This window comes from Electrona antarctica (genome assembly GCF_951216825.1).
Source record: "Electrona antarctica genome assembly, chromosome: 2".
Classification (NCBI taxonomy): Eukaryota; Metazoa; Chordata; class Actinopteri; order Myctophiformes; family Myctophidae; genus Electrona; species Electrona antarctica.
The window spans coordinates 44,973,887-44,997,013 of NC_136807.1; the positions used below are offsets into that span (position 1 = coordinate 44,973,887).

Genomic DNA, 23,127 nt, shown 5'->3' on the forward strand with positions numbered 1-23,127 from the left:
GTACCTATCTCTAATGTCTAATAAGTGCCTCCAAAATATATCTCAATAAAAAAGATCACATGGAAAAACAGAATTCTTACCTTCATTCTACTATGGGTTGGTTTGATTGATTGATGGACAATTAATTGAAATGGGTACATTTCAGATGAAATGATTAAGCATTACACTTGTTTACAACAGGGTCCACCATTTTCAATTCATCAGAAGGTTCTGTTTGAATTGTCATGCTTTTTTTTATTTCGAACAGCTGGCGTTGTTGTTGAAAATGTGTCTGAATTCATTACAGAGGCCACCGAAATGCACAAATTCAAAGATTATCATCGCCATGACAACCAAAAGTAGAGTTTGTAAACAGAAATCTCTGTGGTGTGGATAGAGCTGTGGTTGTAATCATTTGTAGCCTACCTGTAACAAATTAGTTCAAAAAGTCTGAATTTAGCCGACGTACGGTGGAAATGCCTAGTAAACATCAAGCTTCAAGGGAGACATCCACAATAAATCCTCTTGCAAACTCTAAAGGTGTAAAAAGGTTATGTGAAGTTTGTCAGAAAGCAGCGCACCTGCAATGCACCAAGTGTTGCGTCACCTTCTACTGGTGAGTTCTTATTGTTGTATTGTTTTTGTTGATGATTCTATAATTTCATTTAAAACTATATTTTTAAATCAAATTAAACAATTAGTGCGTTATTATTTTAATTTCACGAAGTTGTATGCTGATAATTAAATGAGGCTGAGCTTGTTGGGATATGTAATTTGAACACTAGGTGGCATTGCTCACAAGACTTTACAACACTCCTGTGGAACGTTTTGGCATGAGAACCTGCATCCACCGAAAATGTGGCAGAGGGAAACGAACAGCTGGAAATGAACTTACCACAAAGTTGTTGTTTTTTCTTCTTCTGTTTTTGCACATGTGACAGTCAGCGAATTGTGAAAGAACAGCCTGTTTGTTATATCACAAAAAATGGGGCAACAATTAAGTAGAAAGAAGAGACAGACATTTTTCTACTGCATTTGGTGACATGCTTTGCTCCAAATGTTGCTCCTGTCTGCATGGTTTAGGGTTGACTGAGCCACTAAAGATATTCTCTTATTTTAGAGGGGAGCTTACAAGTTACAACCACCAACTTCTTTACAGTGATACAGTCAATGGTGTCTTTCCAAGCCTTTCGAATGCGTTTCATGTGACGCGCATTTATGAATCAATGGAACATTGTACATATACACACCCCTCAACTTGTCTCAAGTGTGCTGCAAAAAAACAAAGGATGAGGGGAAGGGAAGGGAAAACATGTGTGGGAGGGGCTGCCATCAGTGCCATGTCTCCCCCAGGTCACAGACCAAATCTTATGGTCAGGAACACTCACGACTTGTCTTGTTAAATATCCCGTTTATTTCTCCTACAATTAAAACATTTAAAGAAATATTTATTTTTTAAAATAATTGTATAAATGTTAAAACAAACGGAACAAATCTAAGAATTTATATAAAAAATTTATAATTAAGAAGTAATGGAAATAGCCGATCTATAAGCCCGTAACGCTTGTAGATCTGCTAAAAAAGAGCTTTAAAAATAATCATATATATATATATATATATATATATATATATATAATGTATACTATAGATGTACTAAAGATGTCCCGATCTGTATCGGTATCGGGAAAAGTATCGGATCGGCCCTTATTTGTCATATCGGGTCATATCGGTATCGGTGAATATGCCAGTCTAACCACAGATCCGACACAGGGGGTAGGGGGTTGACACTATGGCAGGTAAATAAAATGTTGGGACATGTGGAGTTTGCTATGGAGTTGCCCAAACTGCAAGTGCACATTTGAATGAGGAGTCTGCTATAAACACAACACGAGATATATAGCTAGATAGCTATAAACACAACATGAGATCACAACACTATAGTATCGGTATTTGGTATCGGTATCGGCTAACACAGAAATTGAGGTATCGGGATCGGATCGGAAGCGAAAAAAGTGTATCGGGTCATCCCTACTATGTACTAACTAAAGGATATATCCAGAGGTGCATTTGGGGGGGATTGACTTGTTAGATTAATCCTTAGTGTCTTTACCAAAGCAATCAGATTCATTCAAGACAGACAACTGCATGTCGTTGGACCCTATAGAGACCATCTTGTGTTCTGTATAGTATTAGCCCACTGCATTTATATGCCAAGTAGAAATTCCTTTGCCCCATGCATGCAGGAGTCAGGACCATGAGTGGGAGGGGAAGAGGAAAGGACAGGAGGGTGCCAATTTTCATACTTGAATGCAGTGTACAGTACAGCAGGCGTGTACTGCCTGTGTTTCTATTTTCCCCTTCAGTGACACAGAGCACCAGCGTGCTGACTGGGTGGGGATCCACGAGCGGATCTGTCAGCTGCTTGTTCCCATTCGCACCCCGCCACCCTTATATTCCCTGCTGAGTGATCGTGACGCCCGCCGCGCCCAAACACTGCTCAAGCAGGTGAGGAGTTACTGTATGCGGTGTCCCATGAGGACATTATAGGGATGGTTGACTGGATGCACTCACTCACAGCCTATATTCACTAACACTCATAGCTGTGACACGTTTATGCAAATATAGTCACACAAATAAATATACCACCAAGTCATATACCATTGACAAAAATCATGAGAGGAATCGCCGCAGAGGCCTTAAAGGTATATTCAGTGATTTCACTTAATTCAAATATCACTTATTTGTTCTTATTTTTTGGATAATCCTCCCTACTATAAAGTGTGCTGACCATATAAGGAGTTCCTCCCTGTCCCCAGTGAGCCCCTGGGGTCAAAAAACCCTAGTTTCGGTTTGGGCTTTGGGTGGCAAAGCCTTCATCCAATCAGGATGAGAGGGGCCTTCCTCCAATCATGATCGAGTGGGGCGGGCCTTGGTGCACGTGCTGTCTATAGTCATATAAAGACTTTTTAAAATATTTTTGAGTGGTGTAAACCACTCCTACAACTGGCTTTGTTAGTTTACGTTTCTGTTCGTACCAAAACATGAGCATGGTTGCTATGGTCACCCAGTTCACACGGGTGTGATTTCATTACGTCAGACGTCAGTCAGACCACAGTTGATCAGTCTATATAAGACCTTACACCACTCAGTTCACACAGGTGTGATTTTTTTTGTACAACAATTAGAAAGATTTCTGCATCCATTCAAACCCAGATGGACCCTCAGCTGGCTTATAGGATCAAATCCCCACCATTGGTTTCTACCTCAGATTTCCAAATGATCTACATAGAAAAAGGAGCGGGGTCTTTTTTGCAAAAGAAACGCATCTGGTGTTTGGTTTCCCCATCCGTCCACCCAGGAGCAGCTGATAGAGATCTCCAGGGAGGTGGCCCAGAGCAAGCTTTCTGAGGGAAAGTACCAGGAGGCCTTGCCGGCTGCCCGACTCTCCCTACGGTGTGCCATGGACGTCTATGGTCCTAGCGCCGTCCAGCTGGTCCCTGCCTACCTGCTGCTGGGTGAAGCCAACATGGGTGGGTGCACCAAGACATTTGTAACTGATGATATTCCACCTACAATAATTCTAGTGTTTGGTTTTGCCTTGAGCTGCTGATCAGATTGGTCCCTTTCCTCGTGGCATGCAAAGAATGCCAGTGCAATGTAATACATAGTTCTGTGGATTTTTTTTGTCGAAATTAGACAGCTGCGCTGCAGGCTGTGTGTGTGCAGGCTTGCATGTGTGCTTGTTTATTGTATGTCTCTCTCTCTCTGCATGTGTGACCTGTGCAAATAATATATCCAGGTCTGGGCAGTCTACCCCAGGCAGAGGAGTACTTATCCCAGGCAGAGTGGACAGTAATGAAGAAGCCAGACTGCGGCCAGGCAGTCCGCCATCAGCTGCACAGGAGCCTGGGTCGGCTCCATACCGCCAAAGGGAACCTGGAGGCCGCCCTGCTCAGCTTCGCCAATGATGTCTGTATCTTTGCTGCCAGCGTGCCAATGTGTTTGGCAATAACATAATGTCAAGTCAATGAAAGTCTTGTTACTAACATCTGTGCTGAGCTGAGCTGAGATGTACATTTAACGATGGATTTTCTCACTGATTGTAATGATAGACCTGTGACACACAATACAATTTGTATTCCTGTTTGATCATTGATTTATTATTTGATTCATTATTAATCTCGTTTCAGTTTTATTCTCATATGACCGTATTCTGAATCGGTTCACATTGCTACGAACGTGGCTTACATTTGATTACATTTGTTACCCAGTGTGTTCAGGGACAAATTAGCCATTGGGCCAGTGGGGCCGTGGCCCAGGGGCCCTTGGCTCTCAGGGGCCCTTCAGGGAAATTGGACTGCACGGTACTGGGTTTGTCGCCCTGAAAAGGGCTCCTGGGGCCCGTCATTGGCCATTGATTTAGTTAAATTTAGGTCAAAAAGATCATAAAAACACGGAAAAACACAAAAATGTTGCGCGCACGCGCCCTATGGGGGCCCTGCAAACATTACCGGCCCAGGGGCCCTCGTGGGGGTTAATACGTCCCTGAGTGTGTTATAATTGTATCCTTTTAAAACTCTGAATTTAGTTCTCCAGCTTTTAGTTACTTGTCAGTCTGCTGCAACCTTCCGAGGCGTATGACCGCTGGCTGCTGATTTCAGCTTCATTTATTTTTTTTATACCATTGCATCTGTGGTATCAAACAAAACATCCTAAATGGCATTTAGTGGCAATTCTTAATTCTCTCACCAAGAGAATAAAGCTCATTCCAAGTCTGACAGACAGTCTGCTTTTGTGTTAAGGTGTACTATGCCAGTGAAGAATACGGTCTGCACAGCACTGTCACCTGCAGCGGATACTTTCTCATGGCAAATGTGTTTGTGAAACAGGGGAAGATGCCCATTGCTCATTCCCTATACTCTGAGGTATTTTATATTCTTATTTTGGCTTTACTGGACTTTATTTGTATTCCTTCTCTGTTATGCTTTTATGTATTGCAATGTGCTTTGAATCATCGCCTTTTATGTATGACATGACACATGCTAAACATATAAACATGCCGTGCCTGCCTCCCTGACTGATGACTGACCTTAAGTTAGTATGAGTGGGCAAAAAAAAATCAATAATATTTACAACCCTGACCCAAGGTTTGTAGTCACTTGCTCGCTTTCCAGCCCTCAAAGTGTCATTTTTCTAATTGGGTGGACAGAAACTGCAACAAAGTGCATCTGAACACTTGTGTTTTCTCTAAATGAGACATAGGTATATTAGGGAACCCAAGATTGAGTAAGTGAGGCACAGCAGGCACTACAGAGAAAGACCTTAACGACAACACTATAACTGTATAGTAGGCGCTCTATTTAATTCGTCTTTGTACCTCGATTTGTCTTCGCATTGTAGGTGGCAAGTACATGGCATTCCCATCTGACCAAACAGTTTGAGAGCCACACTGATGATGCCCACAAATCCATTGTGTCATCTGAAGCTCCTTTTGGTGAGTCTTGTTTTGAATAAAATAGAATAGAATAGATGATTAATGATCAAACAAGATGCAACAGAATATCAAATAAACACTAGAACATCTGAGGAAAATATTTACTGGATGAATATTGAAACTCAGCATATTAAATTTGTATTGTACTTTGATGTGTTCATGACTGAACGTCTGCAACATCTGTTATTATCCTTTATGAACCATAAAATTGTATATTAAACTTTATTGGCAGCTGGTGAATGCATAAATGCTGTATTTAAATATTTGTATGAAATTTAAAAGTTACATGTTATATGATGAACATAAATTCTGTGTTCATCATCATGGGTCTATATTGAGTTCTCATAGGTATTTGTTTTAAATCACAAGGTTAAGGAATAGAATACAATACAAAACAGATGGGAATTGGCCATAGAAATATTAGGATTATATGGCCTGGGCCATGGCTCAGTGGTCCAGGCACCTTGGCTGGTAATACAGTCTGGCAGTGTGCCGCGGGTTCGACTCCCGATCCCCAGGGACAAATTAGCCATTGGGCCAGTGGGGCCGTGGCCCAGGGGCCCTTGGCTCTCAGGGGCCCTTCAGGGAAATTGGACCGCACGGTACTGGGTTTGACACCCTGAAAAGGGCTCCTGGGACCCTTAAATTTAGGTCAAAAAGATGGAAAAACACGGAAAAACACAAAAATGTTGCGCAAACACGCCCTATGGGGGCCCTGCAAAAATTACCGGCCCAGGGGCCCTCGTAGGGGTTAATCCGTCCCTGCCGATCCCGATGGCCTTTACTGCATGTCTTCCCCCCATCTCTCTCCCCATTTCCTGTCAGCCTACTGTCTGTCCCTCCATAAAAGAATATAAAATAAAGGCGAAAGCCACAAAAACATTTTTTTATAAACACCGGCCCACTTACTGTAAATAGAAATGATAGATACCGGTAGATAGATAGATGGATGGATGGATAGATAGATAGATGCCCATTATGAAGATCACTGATGAAATCCAATGTGGTGGATAATGGATTTTAATTTGCTTCGAAACAGGTGTGTAGAAACCAATGGGCGATGTCATAGCTCCCTTCATCCATATTGTTTTACAGTCTATAGGCACGCTAGGGTTCATGTGCTTAATGATCCACCTTATCTGATCCAGCTGAGCAAATTGCACTTTTATCGCGCCATTCTGCCACTGAAGCTCTGTGCAGCTTTAGATGATGTCATCAGCCACTCACTGTCAGCATCTTCTCCCCTCCAGCCTAGAGAGCATGCATGGAGCTCCATTGGCGTATCGCTGAAAATAAGGTCAGCGATACTATATTTAGCCATGTTAGCCTACTGCGCCTGTCTTAACACCAGGCAGTCATGGCGGCTGACTTAAGGAGCATCACTGACACGTCCTCTGTCTGTACCATTATACCGTCTCCAGTAGCAACTGGCCTAGATATACCGTAGGCCTCAATGCAATTTAGCCTGGCTTCCTGTCCTGATCGGCCGCCGGGGGCGTGTGACCTTAGCCTGGCTAATAAGCCAGACTAATATCACACAACACTGTCCGCCGGCAGGCCATTATTTTTTTTGCCAACGGCTGATTCGGTCTGGCTTATTAGCCAGGCTAGTGTGACCTGACCTGGCTGAGCTGTTATTAGTTGGCACGTTATCTCTTTAGTTCCGGCGTCCTCTTGCTTTGTGGTTACGGGTTGCAACAGTGACCATCCTGACCTATCCAGTGACCATTCTACAGTGGTGGAAAAAGTACTCAACATGTATATAGGGGCTGAAGTGTTTAATGTATGTTTTGTAATAATAATCAAAGTAACTAGTAACTAAAGTTTTCAAATAAAATGTGAAAGTACAATATAAGTAAAAGCATTGGAAATTGGAAATGCTATAGTAAAGTACACATACAGTACCTCAAAAATGTACTTAGTTACTTTCCACCACTGCCATTTTTTTCCCTTTTTTTAAAAAGATTTGTTTTTGGCTTTTCTGTCTTTATTGATAGTTTCAAGTGAAGATTGACAGGAGAGAGAGAAGGAGAGAGACATGCAGTAAAGGTCGTCATGAACGGGACTCGAACACGCAACGTGCAGGCGGGGACCGCATGTAATTCAGACAGGGCAGGATGCATGTCGGACTAGTGTCTGCTCCCGTGCTTGCGGTTATGGTTAGGTTAGGAGATGAGGTGGGTTGTGAAGGAGATAGCTCTTGATAATAACAAAACAAATTGTGCAGTGAGATACTTTAGAACAACCCTCTAGGAGCACGCTATCTGCGCGTCCTTTTAGTTGGTGAAGTTTAAGAACGGACAAAGGTATTAAGGATTTAACATGTATTTAATCAAAGTATTACAGATTGAATAATAGAATGAAATGTACTACATGAGCTCATGGGCGTCAGAATTCTTTCCCTTGCAGTTTAATGTGTAACCACCAAGTGCCAGTTCATGAAGTCTGAGCGTCCTGGTCAAAGCTTTCCCTGTCCATTTTATACATTAACATGAAGCCAAATAGGTGGATTCCAGATGACGATTCTCTGCATGTTCCCCTCGATACTTCTGCTTTTCCTCGAGGTTATTCGGTGGTCAGCTTAGTCAGAACAGCATAAACCTCCCCTGCACAGTATAGAAATATGGAACTTTGCAAAACATGTCGAGAGGCCGTGTGACCTCTCCTTGCATCATAGTGACAATTTTAGATTTCTATCAACCCTCCCATGATCGGTAAATGCTGTTTTTAGGAAAAACAGTTACGGGAAAATGGGCGTACAATGTATTCATCATCTTATGGTCATCTCGATTAAAGGTTAAACGAGGATGGATCAAGATCACGCTGTACTTAAAAATGTAGATTAAAGGTTAAACATGGATGGATCAAGATTGTGATATACTCAAAAATGTATAATAAACTTGTATTTAATCACATTATGCCTTTATTAATAGATGGCTCAAAAATTTATAATAAACTTGTATTTAATCACATTATGCCTTTATTAATAGATGGCTCATTCTTCAACATTAATGATTTAGATAATAATATGGTCAACTGAGTATACTGATTACAAATCTCTTCAACCAATAGTTGTCATTTGTCGGACCAATGACTAGTCTGAACAACGTACTGCACCCCTGTCAGGCCAGAGCCTGGCTATACCTATACTGTATGTGGCATGCGCCTGGACCACTAGGCCAGCAGGCGGCCTCGACACCACTGGACCACTAGGACCACTGGACCACTAGGCCAGCAGGCGGCCTCGACACCACTGGACCACTAGGCCAGCAGGCGGCCTCGACACCACTGGACCACTAGGCCAGCAGGCGGCCTCGACACCACTGGACCACTAGGCCAGCAGGCGGCCTCGACACCACTGGACCATTAGGACCACTGGACCACTAGGCCAGCAGGCGGCCTCGACACCACTGGACCACTAGGACCACTGGACCACTAGGACCACTGGACCACTAGGACCACTGGACCACTAGGACCACTGGACCACTAGGCCAGCAGGCGGCCTCGACACCACTGGACCACTAGGACCACTGGACCACTAGGACCACTGGACCACTAGGACCACTGGACCACTAGGACCACTGGACCACTAGGCCAGCAGGCGGCCTCGACACCACTGCCGTTGTGAAAAAACATTAAAAATAAATCAAAGACTAAATGATGTCTCGATAAAGGGTGTATGAATAAAATGTGTATGGAAATTCTCAGGTGTACATACCTACATAATTTGCACAACGCAATCTGTTGTGTGTATTTTGCCATGTTTCCGTTTGATTTGATGCCCAAACCACACCAATGGGTCGCCATGCAACTCCTCACAACCAAACGGTTGCATGGCAACCCATTGGTGTGGTTTGGGCCATTGAATTGAACCAGTTGAATCACTTGGGTCATATATCACACCGCTGGGTCGAACGCTAAAACCGTCTTGTCCCGTCTCAACCCTTTGGTGTGGTTTGGGCCATTGAATTGAACCAGTTGAATCACTTGGGTCATATATCACACCGCTGGGACGAACGCTAAAACCGTCTTGTCCCGTCTCAACCCTTTGGTGTGGTTTGGGGCTTTAGACAAGGCCCAGCAGGCTGAGGTGGAGCACATGCTTACAACCATACTGGATGCTGGAGAGAAGGACTCCAGGCAGGAGGACACGGCACAGACTGCCCTGGTAGCCCATTGCCTGGCCATGCTCTGGTACCTGGGAGGAGACCGCCTGAAGGTGAGGGCGCAATAAAGAGATCACTTGGCACACTGTTTTATATACTTTCCAATGGATCTATCTTACCCTTTATTCCTAAACGTCTTTGCCATATTTTACTATCTTGAAAAACATGTTTAAAAGAAGAAAAGAAAATCTGCACTATTTCAGAACTATTTTGAAATGTTTTTCAAAATAGTAAAAAATTGGAAATAAGTTTAGGGATAAGGGGTAATATAAGGGGTGGCGCAAGATATAGCACATATATGGGCCCTATCTTGCCCATTACCCTTCATGAAAAATAGTAAAAAATGCCTTGTGTGCTTTAATTTGCATAATTGCCACTTCCATTTTGACACAGTGACACATTGTGTACTGTATGCTGCACCGTCTCATTGGTGGTGGAATTAGCTCAGCTGTAATTACTTAAGCCTTAAAGACTATCACGCTGGATTGGCAGTGGGATTTATCAGGGAGTTGATCCTATACCAGCGCATCTCTGTCCTGACTTCACTCACTGGTTTCATGCATGCCAGTACAGGTCAGGAATTATAGTGTATTTATTATTACATAGTAGTGTATTATTGGAGGTTGGAGGTAAATTGAGTGTGCTGCTTTTCAGCAGCATGCTAGTGGTGGTTTGACTGACATTCAGAGACGGCAAAAAAAAGTATGTGGAAAAAGGCCTGTATCAAACAGGTGATTGTCACAGACTTAAAGGTCTTTCAAGTTTAGTAGGTCAGGAAGGGGAGAGGGGAAGGGATAAACCAGACACCATGACACACTCTCAAAAGGTCTTTAATATGCATTCAAGAAATCTTTTCACCAGTTTCCGTCTGTATTTCTAATATCCCGTCTTGTAGCTTAGTTGTGTGTGTCTATTTACCATTCACAGGCCAGTTCTTCCATTTCCCACACTACACTAGTGGCTCAATGCCAGGATGTAGTAGGACTTGGCCGAGTGCTGATCTGCATGCGTGCATGTGCGCTCGTGTTTGCGTGAATGCATACGTGCGTGTGTATTTGTGTCTGGTTGTGTGTGTCTGTGTATGTAGTATGTACGTACTGTATGTACAATGTCATCGTGCCCTTTGCTGTCATGGCAGTGTATAAGGTTGCAAATGTATGAAGTGAGGAGAGCTGCTATACCACAGATCAGACATTTAATGCAAAAGACAACCTCTCAAAGGGTGATTTCTTTACCTGCCAGAGGCCCGCGAGCATGATGTTCATGCTCTCTAATAGCATTTATTTGCATTCTAGTCAAATTCACAGATTGCCTAGTGTCAGCAGTTTGGGGTATCGTCTTGCCATTTCCTGTTTCTCTGATTCACTGTCCTAAAGAAAACAAAACACTCCAGACACTCCAGCTAGCTGTGGCATAATAGAGAAACACTGCTTGTGCAGGAGCACAACATTGGGGGGTCATTTTGATTTTAGCTTAGGTTTCATATTATGCATCCTAATTTTGGTCCAAGTTAAAGGTGCTGAAAGTGATTATTTGGGGTATTATTTGTAAGAAGTGTTAAATAACTCTGTATTCCTGTGGTAATCATTGCTATAGCATGTTTGTTCAGTAACAGGGGTCTCCCTGTTGTCTCCGGCTATTTATAAATGGAAAATACATAATCAGGTCGGGCATACTAATTTGATCCAATCAGGAGTGAGAACTACGTACACAGGATAAACAATTAAATTGGAAGGGACAAAAAAGAGACATCACTTACAGTACAGCACCTGCTTTATGCCTCAACTGACTACTCTTTCTGTTCGAAATAAGTCCAAGTGAGGCCAAAACCATTGAGGGCTGAGATGCTTTTTTGATTCTAAAGAACTAGGCCGGTGCCCGGCTGTAGAGCACCGAGTCTGTAACGATGGAAGTTGGAGATCCATGCCCCACCCGGCTATGCAATACCTGTTGTACCCGTGTCCGAGTACCCGTTCCACCCATCTGTCTGTGTCGGACATCATCCGTCATCAATCTCGGATCCACATTATCTTTCGCACATCCAGTGTAAAGCACTATGCGTAGCCAGCCAGCCAACTAAGTACATTTACTCAAGTACTGCACTTAAGTACAATTTTGAGGAATTTGTGTATAGGATTTCCAATTTCCAGTAGGCCTACTTTTACTTCTACTCCACTACATCTCAGAGGCAATTTTTGTAAATGTGAGTACTTTTTCCACCACTGCCAGTCTGCCATCTGATTGGGTGATCAGGAGTGAGTGTCAGACCCACTGGGACACGGCCCCAATTCACAACATTATATAAGTGAGCTTTAACTCTGCCCTGAACGGTATAACAGCTGTAGCCTGTTTGTTTATTTCCATGTGTGTGTGTGTGTGTGTGTGTGTGTGTGTGTGTGTGTGTGTGTGTGTGTGTGTGTGTGTGTGTGTGTGTGTGTGTGTGTGTGTGTGTGTGTGTGTGTGTGTCAGGCCCTGGGTTTTGGCAGCAGAGCCCTGCAGTTGAGCAAGCTAGAACCAAACCACAACCTGACAGAGCCTATTCAGGACCTGCTGCAGCTGGTACAGAAGAGAACCCACACACCCCAATAACGGAACAGGCTGGCTGACTAAAGCCTGCCCTGCCCACCATCTACCCAGACCTACTGTATGTTGTTCCCTGATGTCATCGCTAGGGACACAGGCATCAGTATAAGCAGGAACTGGGGATGGCAATGAAGGACCGGGAAGTCTGGCGTGTTATTGTGAAATCCACGATCTCGACCGCGATCGAAAAATGATGATGATGATGTATGTTGTTACATTACATGCACCAGACTGTGCCCTCCTCTGTAGTCTGAAAACTCACCTCTTCAGACTCCAGATATTCTACTGTTAGATGGATGTTAGCTTCTTAGCTTCCTTATGATCCTTGATGACTATTTCTATGTATTTGATGTATTACCATGTTCTTGCTCACTGTAAGTCACTCTGCATTACGAGCGTCTGCTCTGATTGTAAATTGTAAATTGTAGTCTATCACACTGCTGTACCATATAGGGTTAACCACTGTCGTCCTTAATTCTGGGCATGTTAGTGTCATGGTTTTATGATGCTTGACTCAGTGTCGAAACACTAATCTATGTAAGCATTATTGATATCCATGATACGATCACCAACTACTTTATCTGAGAGACTGAACGTCCGTGCACAATGATATGAATGCTTTCATATCCGCTAGGCACGTCATGTGTAGGCTGTTCAATACTTTTTTTCCCCCCTCAAAATCTTTTTATTTAAATTCTACACTGATAAGACATCTCAGCGAATCAGATGATGCTCACCCGTCACCCCTTTGGTTTAGATGGAGACTCATGAGGGACCACTGTTATGATATTAGCCCATGCACAGTACATCTTAGTCTATGTACTTGAACTTGAGATACAGTGTACGTGATATGTATTGTGTACTGCCGGTACTGTAGCATACTTTATAGATAGGCTACGAGAGACATCTAGGCAACAGCAAGGTCAGCCTTGCTGCAGTAGGCACGTTCTTCTGTCTCATATCTTATTGTTACGTCATTATGATCCAGCACTATATATGTTTCCTGTTTGTGTAATAAACTTTGTGAACCTTAGCGTGATACTGTCTCGTGTCTCGTTAATTTGTTCTCCCGGGTACTCGCCGGCCGCCGCCGCAGTCGCCGTACCAAAGGAATACTTCAACAGGATTGTCACACACCACCCAGCCTGCACACACTACCTGTCTGTCAGAACCAGACGAGGGTCCAGAGGGCACTGTTGTGATATTAGCCCATGCACAGTACATCTTAGTCTATGTACTTGAACTTGAGATACAGTGTACTTGATATGTATTGTGTACTGCCGGTACTGTAGCATACTTTATAGATAGGCTACGAGAGACATCTAGGCGACAGCAAGGTCCGCCTTGCTGCAACCACTGACGTCCTTAATTCTGGGCATGTTAGTGTCATGGTTTTATGATGCTTGACTCAGTGTCGAAACACTAATCTATGTAAGCATTATTGATATCCATGATACGATCACCAACTACTTTATCTGAGAGACTGAACGTCCGTGCACAATGATATGAATGCTTTCATATCCGCTAGGCACGTCATGTGTAGGCTGTTCAATACTTTTTTTCCCCCCTCAAAATCTTTTTATTTAAATTCTACACTGATAAGACATCTCAGCGAATCAGATGATGCTCACCCGTCACCCCTTTGGTTTAGATGGAGACTCATGAGGGACCACTCAGGTGGTCAACCAAAATCACACAACTGTTAGTTCAGGCACATCAGGCGCATCAGAAATGTGGACCTCTATGGGGACCTACCACGAGTCACAGACAAAATCAGAGAGAGAAGGATGAGGCTGGCAGGGCACTGCGTCGAGCACCCGGAACTTGAGGCCAGTAAATTGACTCTATGGGAGCCAACCCAGGGCAAAGCCAGGAGGGGAAAGTGGCGCACCACCTACGTGGTCGCACTGCGGCACGACAGTGTCAAACATTTCATTTTTTCAACGTAAAAAGAGATAGTGAAAATAGCTGATCTACATACAAGCTTAGTGACAGTCACATATGCGACACGTTGTGAGCTAGTAGATTGGCTACTTTTGCTGTTCCTACAATGAAGTATATAGGGTTTACGTGTAAGTGGGTAATTAACTTTGGGGAGTGATTAACCATGTAACATTGTGAAATCAGTGTCCACTGAACATTGCAATGTATTGTGCATGCAGATCAAAATAAAATAAAAAGAAGCAGGCATGTTTTTCATCTTTTTTGAATGAATTTATTTTGATCTAAAAAAAAGAAAAGAAAAAAAAGAGGGATATACAGTATATGTACATCATTTTGCACATTGGTGAACTATAACTGATTTGGGAATTTTGCAACACACTTGTCAAAATGTCTGATGATAAATCAATTGTCTTCACATTGAGGTCTAGCACGACTCTGCGTACAAGTCCAGAGTCACGTATCACGCCAGGTGTGAAATCAATTATCATGTGGTGATAAAATACTAGTGTTGGACAAAGTGAATTTGTCTCTATTCTAACCAACAGAGAAGCTGCATCAATGCATTGGGGCATAAACCTTTTTTTTTTCTTTCTTTTTTTTTGTTGCCATCATTGGTATTGATACTGCAAACCTGGAGGAAGGAAACAGAGGAAAGGAACCTAATGATCGCTTTCAAATCCTACATATTATATACAAATTCTGAAACAGTTTAAAAAAAATTATTTATATCAAAACAAAGAATCAATGTTAAATTCATCTCATTACTAGTATTATTAGTACTGAATTATACAACAAAATGCTTGTTTTTGGCATTGAGATTCATTTTCTAGGTGTTGAGAGGCAGTGAAACGTGGAAACGCTTGCACAGCATTTCCACATATTCCCTTTTTAAATATTTGAGCCAAATATACATTAGCAGCAATTCAGAAATAAATAGTAACCTTTTTGCGTTGTGTTGTTGTACACAATGATCAGTCTGGAGTATCCCATACCTGCACAGCTAAATCCTCTGTGTAAGTTTCAAACCAGAGTGTCAAAACGGACACTTATTGACATGTCTTTTACACTCTTTTTGTTTTTACACGCTTTTGCTGTGCGTGCTCTAGGCAGGCCAAACACATCTCGAGCTAATGACATCTTATATCCACGGGCCAACAAGGACCACTTTATGACTTAACTATTATGTGTCCACTGGGCACCTCTCACTTTGTTCTTCTTTCTAAAATAGAGGTGCGTTTGGAAAGCACCAGTCACATACTGTAGCTGTTACATAGCTGCTATAATATGGCTAACCGAAAGACCACTTGAAACGCCACACTCTCATTAAAAGTTGAAACGTTTTTAACTTGCGGTGCTTTTTGAGTGCTAAGACAAAGGGCAGTGTTGGGAACACTTCAGCAGCTCATTAAACCAGTTGAGAACAAGAGGTTACCAGTGGACACACTACAGTATAACCTTCCCGGTGTTTTCTGCTTCCATGTAATTTAGTACGTGGCGTTCCCTGGCTCTGGTCAATATCTCCCATGCCTTGTCTCTCCTTTGAAATGGCCACTGTTCTGAGAAGACCAGACCGACAGAACCCAAGCCTGAACCAAACTGTGAGCGATGTGCTTGGTTACCTGTGAGGGAAATACACATCTTCTCAGATCAATGCTCACAAAAGGACACCATGCAGACAATGAAAAGGCATTTTCATAGTTGTTAGGGCACAAACAATTGTCCCAAACAAGCTCAGTAACATTAGCCTGGCTTGATGTGCTTATGGATGAAGTTGGCTGAATGGTTTCAAACAATGCATCATGTTCAGAGAAGAAAAAAAGAAAATCGTCATCTCTCCTATGGCTGGTGTTTAAGGTGTAAAGAGGATATGTCATCTTGGATTTACATGTATCTACAAAGCAATGAATGTGGAATGACAGAGTTTAATACAAAGACAAAAACTTGGGAAAAAGGGTGACGACTCCAAACAGGAGGTGGTCACCCCATAGGACCTTTCAGAAAGCAGGGTGACCAGCCCTGTAACGGTACTCCCGGGCAACTATATCAGCAGAGCAAATAGAAGTACCGTTATGGGGGTAGGTTACCTGTTGGGAATCAGGGCATGTCAAGTACTGGATGGGGACACATGGGGGGGATTTCACAGCTTCTCTTTTTCAATGTATTTTTTTTTCCTTTTGTATATATGTATACAGTAAATATTATGCTGGACAACATCACAGTACTGGAAATGGTGTTAAATCTCTGAGTGGAGACACTGCGATTAACTTGACAGCTTTCGGGAGGAAAAAATAAAAGTCACCTCTCATTGTCTTGTCTTATCTGCCACGTTTAGATTTGGCATCTGCGTGATTACTGCCCTCAAGCCCCTGTTCGATTCCAGACAGTTAGTAAAACCTCCCCACATGAAAAAAGGGGGTATAGGGGGTCAACCATCACAGCGGTCTCACTTTATTGAGACAATATTAGTGCACACAACTTTTTTTTTTCTTTTTTTCTTTGAGAAAAAGAAAAAAGAAAAACATAAATTAGAAAGAAAAAAAGAATGATGTAAAACAAGCAAGGAAAAAGTGCCTGTAAACCTTCATCATACACTGCACCTTATGTTATAGCTTACAACCTCTTTTCCCCCCCATTGTTGTTAGTGTATCTGCCGATAAGCATCATTTCACAGGCAGATCCCTATAGCTTGGATGGATATATATATCACATGCATCTTCTTTTTTTTAACGGGGTGGGAGGAAAGGGAGATCCAGGCTGCTTCCCTGAATTTTGCAAGAGTCAACAAGTCTACAAAGAAACATTCTGAGGCAAAACAGGATTCGCTTGTGCTTTGGATCATATACTGTGAATGGTTTCGAAGACGAATGGCAGTTACCCCAGAGCCTGTATTGACAGGTGTAGTAGTGGAAGGTGGACCGGTAAGTGATCTAGTGTAAAACGATGTATCAAAAGAAAAAAAAAAGATATTGGCTACGGTAATACCCAGAAACGTTGTTTTTTTTTCCCCCATTAAAGGAATGAGAAAGTAACATTCTATTCAAACAGACTGAAAAAAAAATATATAACCTTTTGCATTATTTTTATTTGTACATCATGCTGACATAGCTTGGAGGTTGCCTCGCTTTGTTAAAAAAGAAAAGAAAACATAACATTAAATTGTCATCGGCAAATAGAATGACTGAGAAATCACATCTAGCCAAATCCAGAAGCTCCAGCACCAAATTTCGGTTGTAACTTTTTTTTTCTTTCTCTCCTTTTTCAGTATCGTACAAACCAATTTGTACATATTAGCTTACCCAAAATGTTAACGTTGGCAGTTGTTTTAGCCTTTCCAGTTTCATCAGCTGGAATTCTAGTTAGAAATAGAGCTAATCCTACTACCTTAATATTTACAAAACAAAATACACAAACTACCTATCTCCTAGATATACTATATAAAGGGAGGGAAAGCCTGGCATATCATGGCCCATCTGAAACCACAAGTATCCTGGTGTTGATATGTATTGTTTGGGTTTCTGTTGTTTCATACTATGGCAGTGAGAAGTCATCTGTTTTGAGGTATATTATGCTTGCCGGTGTAGACTCAGCTTTCACACTCCATGTCACGTTTCCCAAATACGTAATCTGAGCAGAAAAATGCATCTGTTCATCATAAAGTGCTATATTTTAAATGAAGTTAAAAAATAAATAAAAAATAAATAGCAGACCGACTGAACTGCTATTGTTCTTGTAAAAAAAAAGAAAAATGGTAAAGAGCCATCTAAAAGCATAAGTTTAAAAAAGTATTTAATTTAATCTCCCATGGGTGTAACATTTCTAGAAGTCATACCCTCTGTGCTTAAAGGGAAATACACCCCAAAGCAGAATTCATATTTAGTATTCATATGATCTTGAATAATTTATTTAATTTTTGTCTACATCAACAAGTCTACCCCAAGAGTTAACCTGTGAGTTAAACAGCACCTTTTGAATGGGCTCCATTGACAATGAATCAAGTGAGAATTTTACAAACCTTTCCGTGGATCACAGAATGCTCTGTAACCTGGGTGTGATATGGCAGTACGTTAAAATATGTGATTGTTTGAGCGTGACAGCTCAAACAAACAGCAGGTCCACAAAGATATGCATTAACTCACTGTCAATGTAGCGCCGCATTTTGACTTTAGGCAGAGTTGTTCATGAAAACAATTAACCGAATTACCCAAGATCATAAGCAATGAACTCAGTTTATTAGAGAGGATTACAACGTACTGTACATAATATAATCACCACTGCGAGGGCCGTGAGTTCCACCTCGGGTTCCAGTTTTGCCCTCTCTCTCCCCATCCTTCACTATGTCCCTTCCAACAAGGACTATTGCTACATTTGAAATGACAGTACACTGTGCCTACAGCCCTCGGACCGCATCCCTGTCCAATGGAGATAACCACTTGCAAGAAACACTTCACCCCATCTCCCCAATTCACCAAGCATGGCCACAGTCTCCATGAAAACCTGCCCATATCACTCTCCTACATACACCTTTATGGAGTGCTTTCAGCGTGAGAACCCGCCTTGGCTCTTGGGTGCTTACAGTGGGGTAAGCCCGCCCCTTCAGAAACAGATCTACTATTAGTAACAATAAAGATAATAGTAATAATACTCTTCCTAAACTCACCCTCCGCAATTTTGCAAAAAATTAAACTAGGTTTGTCCAGTTTGGTAAGGACCTTGCATTCTATATCCCTCTCCCCTGTCACTATAGGCTGCAGATTAAGCTTTTTGTTTTTGGAGTGTGAGGATTGGATTACAGTTGGGGATAAAAAGTGGGAAGAGAGAAGGGTCAGGGGAGCAGCCTCAGATCTCTCTGTTTATGGAGGGAGTTAGTATGAGAAGACTCATGTCAGTTGGTCTGTCTGTAGGTCCGTTTTTCTCCATGGTTGTGGCATAGTACAGTACGCGCGCTTGTGTGTGTGTGTGTGTGTGTGTGTGTGTGTGTCTGTGTCTGTGTGTGTGTGTGTGTGTGTGTGTGTGTGTGTGTGTGTGTGTGTGTGTGTGTGTGTGTGTGTGCGTGTGCGTGCGTGCATGTGTGCGTGCGTGTGTGTGCATGGAGGGGTTCCATTTGTTCTTCTTCTTCTTCTTCTTCTTTGCACTTAACATCTTGCCTGCGTTGTTTTATTGTAGTGGGTTACTTGTGTATTAGTAAAAGGAATGTCTGTCGCCATGTGTAGGGGTGATATGCGTGTGTGGGATTCGGCGAGGCCAACGCCAACGTGGGCTTCATCGCCTTTGACCAGGCCTGCGCGCGCGCGCGCGTGTGTGTGTTTGTGTTTGTGTGTGTGTGTGTGTGTGTGTGTGTGTGTGTGTGTGTGTGTGTGTGCATGCGTGCGCAAGTGCATGCGTGGCGCTGCCGTTCAGCTCACTCAGTCAATAACTTGATCTCGTTGGCGAGGAGGGTGTTGAAGTTGTAGGCGGGGTCGGGGAGGCTGGGGAGCATGGAGAGGTCGGGCAGGGAGGGCGCCATGACCTCCCTTGGGGAGGACTGGGATGGCTCGGCCAGCTCTGGGTCGCTCTCGCTGGAGGTGGAGCCCACGCTCATGTTGCACACGGCCTCGGGCAGCGAGCCCCCGCCGATAATGCCGGCGGGCAGGCCTGGGCACACCTCGGGCTCGCTGCTGGTCTCGCTTGTGGTCTCGCTGGTGCTGGACACCACCGAGAGCAGGGACATCTTGCGGGTGAGGCGGCTGGGCAGCAGCGACAGGGCGTAATCGGCGATGATGCCCGCCACGTCCATGCCGCAGGCCTGGTCAAAGGCGATGAAGCCCACATTGGCGTTGGCCTCGCACACCACGAAGGAGCCGTCGTTGAGCTGCAGCAGGTCGATGCCACACACGTCCATGCCCAGGATGTTGGACACCTGCGTGGCCAGCTGCTTGGCCTCCTCGGTCAGCGGGCACATCATGCCGACGCCACCTAAACAAACCAACGGAGAACAGGGTCACAAACCTTAACGCACAAACAAACGTCGCTGTGAAGTGTAGTCGATTTGATGTCTATAAAAGCATGTCAACAATTCATTTCCACTCAGGCCCTTTAACCCATTTTGACCTGAGATCAGATTCTAAAAATGTCTTCTACATCCTGAGTTTTCTGAAAAAGCTATGTTTCTATGTCAGTCGTTCTTAGATTCTTAAAAAAAGAAATAGCAGATCTACTACTGTAGATCTGCTATTTTTCAATAGCTAAAGCACAACATAATGCTAACACCAAAAGGGGTTCCCGCCCCCAAAATGGGTTAATCATTAATAGCATATTGGCATTGGCAACCAAGAGTGCCTAATCCGCATATGCATATTCATGACACTACAAGCCATGTCGTGATGGCACACGACAACATTTTCATGCACCAACAATTTCTGGCATTGAATCCAATGACCATCAGATTGTAAGATCCAACCGGAAACACTGGTAAAATGTCACGGCACATGACACCTGTTACATAAAAAGCAGAACGCACTGGTGAGTGTTGGCCCCAATATGTCACAGTGGATTACTGCTTCAAATAGCCTGAAAACTGCACACGCCTCCTCAATGTTAGTTCAGCTTGGCATCAACAGGACTGCAGTTTCTCAGGATTTATTTATTAGTTTCAATTCAGTTGTCTTTGCTTGTCATAATGGTCATTGAAAACACAAGAAAACTGTTTTTGTTTCCAAATACTGTATTGTTTTTAATTATATTATATAAATGTTACTTTCTATCAATTGTTTTTCTTCTCCCCCAATGTAGGTGTTGGCAATTCCCCCGATGTTTGTATAGTCCACGTCTGACCAGGCTGTAGGAGGCGCTAGTGCAGCAACACTGCACGCGCACACGCACGCACGCACGCACGCACGCACGCACGCACGCACGCACACACACACCGTTGAACACCTGTCTCCATAGTAGGATCGGCAGTGTGACGTAGGTGCTTTGTTAAAATGTCTAATCAAAATGGAATGCCATCACATTAGCCAGCCAGAGTATTCTACAATGTATAATTATAAAATGCTTAATACATCATCCCATTCCTTTCAGGACTAACATTTTTCAAAACATACAGCCCCCCCCAACCAAATATACAGCAACGCCTCCACATCTTCTGTTTGACAGCTACCTGTTTTTCATGTCATGATTATGAATTGATTACCCAGGAATACCCCTCAATGGAAACATGACTTTGACTGTACTCTGTACTGTTTACATGTCTGCCTAATAAAGTATTCCAGTGGTTTTCAACCTATTTCTTATCAAGGCCTATTATTTATTCTGCATTTAAGGCACGGACCACCATTTGATAATATTTATCCTCGCAGACCCAAAACTAAAGAATGTTTTATTGTCATTGGATACGATTTTGTGCACAATTCCATGCTGTATTGATGTGGTACTATTGGAGAGATATGGCAGACAATACTGATAATATCAAAAAATAATTTTACATGCTCTAATTGTGTAGACTTCTTGTAAATTAAGTAGCCTAATGCGGGTGTTTAACAGTTTGACACCAACAGTTGAGTTGGTTAAAGTTACCACTTTAATCCACTTTAAAACGGTGTAATCGCTTGTTGTAGTGTTGAAAAATATTCCAAAGTGCGGACCACAACAACAGGCAGGACGGGGCAGCCGTGCACTGCTATGCAACTTCCCCATTGTAAACAACAGGGACTCAATTTCCCATAACCCTTTGCACGTCGCTTGACAGACCTTTTTGCGATGATCAAAACTCATATCCCTTTCTGTCCGCTGGATTGCCCGTATGACTTAAAACTGATTAAAACGGGGATTAAACAATGAAAATATAACTCGGGCAAATCGTGAATAGTAGTCAAAGTGTTAACAATAATTTTAACTCTTGAGAGCATAAAATGAAACCAAATGGACCCATTACACTCTCAAGACCACCTGGAACCTCCTCAAGGACCACTGGTTGAAAACCACTGAAGCATTCAATGAATGAACTAGAAAAAGTGCCCTTCTGGGCACAGGTCTCCACCAGGAGGATAGGCGTGTGTGTGAAGTTTGGTTTTGGAGTAATATAAACATGTTTTTTTGTTTGTTTGTTTCTTGCAACAATTTTCTTCATTTTGTTGAGGAAATGCAGAGCCAGATCACTCATAGCATCTCTGAGGATAAAATTCTGGATGAGCAGGACATGTGCAGCATTTTGTACAAAACGGGCTACTCCTGAAAACGTAGAACGAAGGCAATCTTAGCTAATCAGTGTAGAATCTGAGAAATCCAACAGGCTCGTCTTGATCACATGACTACAGAGATCATGTGTAGCGATTTGCATGAGATTTGGATGAAATCTGTGCAACTAACATAAACAATGTGTTTTGCAGAAATCGGCCTCATGGTGGTGCTATAACCGGCAGATGTGGAGGGATGCAGGGAAAATGTTTTTCCATGGCCTCTAGGGAGTGCGCATACATAAGTTGTATACAGATCGATACCAGCTCAGTGACCTTGTGGTTAGAGTGTCCGCCCTGTGACTGAGAGGTCGGGGTTCAATCCCCGGCCGGGTCATACCAAAGACTCTAAAAAATGGGACCCAGTGCCTCCCTGCTTGACACTCAGCATCAAGGGTTGGATTGGTGGTAAGTCCGTGCGACATACTAGCGTCATGTCCAGGGGGTGTACTTGTACATCAAGCTGCCTCACGCTACAGAAACAGGAGATAGGCTCCTGCCCTATGGGCCTCATGGCTCGGCAAGGCTACTTACTTACTTACTTATACAGATCGATGCAGTTATAGGTAAAAACAGGTTATAGCGCCACCGTGAGGCTGATTTGGGAAATAAATAGTGGCATGTCGTCCTCCCTAGTGGAAATGTGCGTGTATAATTTCATGGAAATTGGACACTGTGTTTGTGATTTGTGGCATTTTGTTCGAAATGGACCAATCATGTGAGCTTTGGAAGCCAATCTTAGCCAATCAGG

At 43.0% G+C, this 23,127-nt stretch overlaps 2 protein-coding genes across 2 annotated transcripts in view; one reads left to right on the forward strand and one right to left on the reverse strand.

Moving 5' to 3' along the window:
- Positions 1–455: 455 nt before the first annotated feature.
- zmynd12 (zinc finger, MYND-type containing 12) lies at positions 456–12,228 on the forward strand (the record flags this gene model as incomplete). The annotated part of the gene is made up of 8 exons (XM_079515649.1): positions 456–595; positions 2,343–2,484; positions 3,338–3,509; positions 3,779–3,948; positions 4,782–4,904; positions 5,380–5,473; positions 9,544–9,692; positions 12,109–12,228. 8 exons carry the CDS (start codon positions 456–458, stop codon positions 12,226–12,228), a joined length of 1,110 nt encoding a protein of 369 aa, XP_079371775.1.
- Positions 12,229–19,564: 7,336 nt separating this feature from the next.
- Positions 19,565–23,127, reverse strand: part of rimkla (ribosomal modification protein rimK-like family member A) — a gene marked incomplete at its 3' end in the record, with an annotated part of 33,551 nt that continues 29,988 nt past the window's right edge. The window contains exon 5 of the mRNA XM_079525204.1: positions 19,565–20,118. Coding sequence (XP_079381330.1) covers positions 19,565–20,118 — 554 coding nt within the window. The remainder of the gene's footprint in view (positions 20,119–23,127) is intronic.